The 6,000-nt window shown below is 45.1% G+C and overlaps 1 protein-coding gene across 2 annotated transcripts in view; it reads right to left on the bottom strand.

Annotated features, from left to right (window-relative positions):
* GRIN1 (glutamate ionotropic receptor NMDA type subunit 1) overlaps positions 1-2,713 on the bottom strand; it is a 156,670-nt gene extending 153,957 nt beyond the window's left edge. For both annotated transcript variants that reach the window (XM_066580013.1, XM_066580014.1), the window contains exon 1: positions 2,456-2,713. In XM_066580013.1, coding sequence (XP_066436110.1) covers positions 2,456-2,713 — 258 coding nt within the window. The remainder of the gene's footprint in view (positions 1-2,455) is intronic.
* Between the last annotated feature and the right edge of the window lie 3,287 nt (positions 2,714-6,000).

Here is a 6,000-nt window from a genome sequence, read left to right as displayed (position 1 = left end):
TAGACAGATAGATAGATAGATATGTGATAGATAGACAGATAGATAGATAGATAGATATGTGATAGATAGATAGATAATATATATTAAAGAAATAGATAGATAGATAGATAGATAGATAGATATGATATCTATAGATAGATAGGAGATAGATAGATAGATAGATATGATATCTATAGATAGATAGGAGATAGATAGATAGATATGATATCTATAGATAGATAGGAGATAGATAGATAGATAGATAGATAGGAGATAGATAGATAGATATTAGATAGATAGATAGATAGATAGATAGAAAGATATGAGATAGAGAGGTAGATAGATAATAGATATGAGATAGATAGATAGATTAGATAGATATGATATAGATAGATATATAGATAGATAGGAGATAGATAGATAGATAGATAGATAGATAGATAGATAGATAGATAGGAGATAGATAGATAGGAGATAGATAGATAGATAGATAGATAGATAGATAGATAGATAGGAGATAGATAGATAGATAGATAGATAGATAGATAGATAGATAGATAGATTGATAGATATTAGATAGATATGAGATAGAGAGGTAGATAGATAATAGATATGAGATAGATAGATAGATAGATAGATAGATAGATAGATAGATAGATAGATAGATAGATAGATAGATAGATAGATAGGAGATAGATAGATAGGAGATAGATAGATAGGAGATGGATAGATAGGAGATAGATAGATAGATAGATAGATAGATAGATAGATAGATAGATAGATAGATAGATAGATAGATAGGAGATAGATAGATAGGAGAAAGACAGATCGATTGATAGATTCTCGTAATTTCTGACATCAGTTTTTCTGCATTTTTTCCGTAATCTGACACATTTTATTAGAATGTTGATACATTTCTCGCACATCTAGACACATGAAGTAATAGACAGACCGACGGAAAGCCGGCGGAGGACAAACGGAACCGCTCATGTAGGAGAAAACGTCTGTTTTTGTGCGTGCGAGCAGGACGGGTTTGTGGTCGCCATTGATAACATTGTGGCAGGGACAGCAGGCGGATGAGATCTTGCAGGTACATCAGGACATCCGTGCTGCAGGGACTGTATGAGTGCTGCTCTGAGGGCTGACTGATCCCTGCAGGGATCCGGTGATCCAGGTAATCAGGCTGCAATGCGGACAGTGGAGCTTCATTGGAATGCACCGAGGCAACTGATGGAGGGCAGGGATGCACATGTGATGTGGCGTCCTACAGAGGTGACACGTGTGTATTAGTGTTCCCCAGCATGGTTTCCCCTGTTACGATATGCTGGGGGTTGTAGTTCACTGTAGACTGCAGACCACTAACCAGCTACTTGTGCCTTCCGGGGCTTGAAGGCATGTATAATATGTTCAGGCACTTATTAACCCTTCCGGTGCAGCATAGTTAAGGGGTGATGGTATATATATATTTCTCTGTAGTGACTCTCATCAGAGATGTGTTACTAGGCAGCGCCAAGTGTGTGCCAGGACCATACGGGCATCTCTACAGGGGGCCTGTGATCACAGCAGCGGATGGGGAGGGGGCAACATGTCCTCCACATAGAGGATCATGGAAATGTGAAGCATTCTAGAGAGACTGAATATATATCATATATAGAGAACAATCGATAGACCTCATATATGTGATGTGGTATATAGAGAATAGTCCATAGGTCTGATATACATATATGTCATGTAGATGTAATGTCTATATAGAGGATAGCTCGCAGACCTGGTGTACATATATGTAATGTGGCTGTGATGTGTATAGATAGATTGAAATAGTCCCTATACCTGGTATACATGCAGATGGGATTTCTATATAGAGGACAACTCATAGATCTGGTGTACATATATATAATGTAGCTGTGATGCATATATATATATATATATATATATATATATACACACACACACACATACACATATATTTATAGTCCCTATATCTGGTTTACATGCAGATGTGATGGATATATACAGGGGACGGTCCCTATTCCTGGTATACATATATGTCATGCAGATATTATGTATATATAGAGGATAGCTCATACACCTGGTATACATATATGTAATGTGGATGCAGTGGCTACAGAGTGTGGTGTCTACATCTGGTGTATATAGAGTCCCTATACCTGGTATACATGTAGATGTGATGTATATAGAGAATATATATAGTCCATCTGCACACAATGAATAATCATTATAGGGCTATATTTCTTGAAGACGCACTGTGTGAAGGCTGCACTTGGTTGCAGATGAGTGACTCAGTACCAGCTATTTGCCCATGTTCTTCTGCCTAGATGCTTTTTCTCATGCCCAACCTAACAGCTCTGCCATTGCCCCCAGTGATTTGATCGCCTGTTGTATGTCCACAATCACATTGATGTTGAGATGGCATGCACCTGTCTGGATGCTACCCAGTGCCCATGCCCACATTTACCTGGCTAGAGATGAGGTCCTCACATACAGACAGTGCCATCTGTATAGCGTTGTGCCTGTGGGTGACTGAGGTGGCATTGAGCTGGATCTTCCAGGTGCCATGTCTCTTGTTGGCTTGGTTCACCGCTTCCCTAAATATCTGTTCATGTTTTTTGGTGCTCAGAACCGCCCCAATATTCACAATTTTGGGGTCGCATCCGGCCCGGGCGAATGAGAACAAGAATAGGACAGCCAAAAGGAAGAGGCGCATTCTGTCCATGGATTTGGCACACCCCGGCTGAGCCAACGTCCTGTATTTGGGGGGCTCTCCAGCTCCAAACAGGGTGAAGCCGAGATGCCACAGTCTGGGAGAAACCTTGGGTTTCTGCAAGATGGAAGGGTGGGCTGAGGATGGAGGAATGGTAGTCAATGGAGAGCCAAGGTCCTGATCATTGGGGGGAGAGGAGACCATGCATAGAGGTCCTGGTGATGGGGAGACTGGAGGAACTGCTGCTTAGTCTTGGCCACTCCTCATCCAGGTATCTTCCAGGAGGTGAAGGTGAGATGAGGAGAGGTTAGAAAGTGTCAGTGGTGAGGTTTACAGATGGCAGATGTTGGGGTGTGAGGATGGTATAGGGGTGATGGTGGCAGGATGGATGCCAGGGATGATGAGGGATGGCAGCAGCACTGCTGGAGGAGACCTCTATGCTTCCACCTCCAGGACTGTCATCAGACGGAGGGGCTGCCGGCGGCCGCTGTCCTTGGTGCTGAAGGGAGAGCTGCGGCTGCTGATTCCCTCTCTCTCCTCTGCAGTGACACAGAGAGGAGGGGGTCTCTCTCCCAAATAACAAACCCACCCACAGACCCGCTGCTGGCTTAACCCCTTGTGCACCACCTGCGCTGCCTCCTGCAGTATCTAGCACAGTAATAATGCAGAGCAGAAGATTCGGGTCAGTGGGTAATTGGAACAAGTGTTTGTGCTCCCCTTCTTCTCCTCTCACCTCCAAAGCAGAGCTGCTTGTTATATAATGCAGCCCATTATTATCATACCGACCCACTGGACCATGAGGCTGCAGGAGAGCAGATCTATTTAGCCATCTCGCCCAATAAATCCTGCGATGCACAGTGATGGCTGGCTGTGAAATAGCTGTATATAGAGTGGGACCTGTGTTTATGGACCAAGCAATGACATGAAATGTAGAGAAGGACAGAATCAGGTACACTATGCTGACAGAAGTATTGGGACAAATAATAGGGAATGAAATTGGATTTTATCCCCATTTTTCCCCGGTGTTGGCCTCCTTTGGCCTCCATGACTGCAGCCCCCCTCCGGCCTCTTCCCACCAGACCCCCATAGATGTGTGGAGGGATTTGCCTCCATTCCTGGGGGAGCTTCAGATAGTGATGGGGGGATGATGGCAGTGTTAGGCGCACGGATACGGTGTTGTAGTTTGTCGCAAAAATTCTCGATGGGATTAAGATCCAGACTTTGGCCGGCCAATGAAGTCTTCAGACGTTCTGCTCCCCCACACTGGGTGCCGTATGATGTGGCACTCGGTCATGTTGGTGGAGACAAGGAGCTGCACCAGGGTATTGCCACAGGGAAGGTGATGCCACATTGTCCGGGATGGCATTGATGTTGAGGATAGTCTTCACTAAAACCAGTGGCCCTAACACACCCGCACCATAACAGAACCTCCTCCAAACTTTATTGTTGGAACAATGCCGTCATGTAGAAACCGCTCTCCAGACAACCACCACACCCAAGTGCAGCCAACTGATAGAAGATGGTGTCCTGTGATTCATCTACAACACTTGCTTCCACTCACTTACAGTCCGTCGCTCTAAGCCCCGTCGCAGGCGCCGCTGTGCATTCACTGCTGTGATGTTGTGTGCAGACGCTCGTCCATGGTAACCTTTTACATGCCATTCCCTACGGAGGGTTCTGGTGCTAGTGGATGTTCCAATGTCCTGTGAGACCCCCTGAGCGAGGGCAGACGATGTGTGTGATGTCTTCACAGCTCCTACAAGGCTTCGTGGTCCACGTTCTGTCAGTTTATGAGGTCTCCCTGAGCGTGGCGGCACCGCACACACCGGATGGCTTCCATCTCCTAATAACATGGCCAACAGTGGACTTTGATAGGATCTGTTAGTGATGGAGAGCGCTATGGCTGCTCATTGGAGATATCGCTCTTATGGGCTTGCAAAGAACAAAAGAAAACACAGGTCTGCACTAGAAGCCACACTCTAAAGGCCCATTTACACGCAATGATTATTGCTCAAAATTCGCTCAGATGATGGCATATGAGCGAATCGTTGCATGAAAATGGTGCCATCGTTTCCTCTTAGGCTGAACGATGATTTTAATGTGAGCTTAAAATCCATCATTCAGCCAGAGAGAGATAACAAGGGACACACGCTGTGTTCTGCATGGGAGTTGGAGATTACATTATATTCTGCTGACAGCCCATGGGAGAACAATGGAGCTGTGTGCAGAGCTCAGGCCACATGCTGGAATCTGCAAACAGCTCCCAGAGCCCCTTTTACAAGCAAATGAAGTTAATAAAGTGTTAATGGACATTAGTGTCCATTAACACTTTATGCAAATCAATGCTAAAACTGTCAATCTTTTAATCCTTTGAACTATTGTCTTTGCTTAAAAATGGGGCTTAAGTAACAGGCTATAAAACCACCTGAATACAATCTCTCCAAAGCTTGTATTATTGCCACCGATCACCTGCCGCTCGGGGTGTGGTTGGGCACCACTGTCATTCATGCTCTGCAAGCCACTCTCACTCCTCTGCTAGCTCCTAGGTCTCTGCCCACAGGGCTCACATGCGCTCATTCCCTTCTCTTTAAAGTGGTTGTCAGGTGGAATGTGCGAGTCAGACCCGCCGCATCCAGTTATGGTCTGACAAGAGGTCACGTGGTATTGCTCCTCCATTGTCAGTAATGTCATAGTAGAGTGAGGGGCTGTAACCTCATTAAAATAATTAGGAATGGCCCTCTTTCTATCTCAGCAGTGGCACAACTGGGACCATCCCAGGTGCTGCCACGTCAGTGCGTGGCAAAGGGGATCCACATCCATCTACCGGACAGTGATACTCTATTTCTTGGAGTGTGGCCTCTTATGTGAAGCTGTTTTCTCTTTCATCATTTGCAGGTCTGTCTTTTGGGCACACTGGGCTGCACCTCCAGTAGTGCTTTTGTAGCTGTCTCTGTTATGGGGGTCATTGTGGTGGTCTCTGTCATGGCTCTGTCTGCAGTACTTATACCTTCTGTCCTCCAGTGGAGCCACCAGGGGTGAAGCGTCATGTGCTTTCCTGGCAGCACTAGTTACACTAATAGTTCAATGTTTGCAGCTTTTATTAATATTTACTTTAATGTCTCAGATGTTCTTTGAAAGGAAAGCAGAAGAAATAAACAAGTGAAGAAGAATAACATAATGGAGTAACTTTGTTTCACCAAATTGAATCTCGATTTGTGCCTCTTCCCAGTCGCCCCTCAGCTGATGCAACGGCTTCCCACCATCCAGGCGTCGTTCTCCGACTCCATTCAGATCGTTCA

Source organism: Eleutherodactylus coqui, chromosome 10 (genome assembly GCF_035609145.1).
Source record: "Eleutherodactylus coqui strain aEleCoq1 chromosome 10, aEleCoq1.hap1, whole genome shotgun sequence".
NCBI classification, from domain to species: domain Eukaryota; kingdom Metazoa; phylum Chordata; class Amphibia; order Anura; family Eleutherodactylidae; genus Eleutherodactylus; species Eleutherodactylus coqui.
Note: the sequence above shows the minus strand (reverse complement) of the source record. Positions and strands in the feature narration are given on the sequence as shown.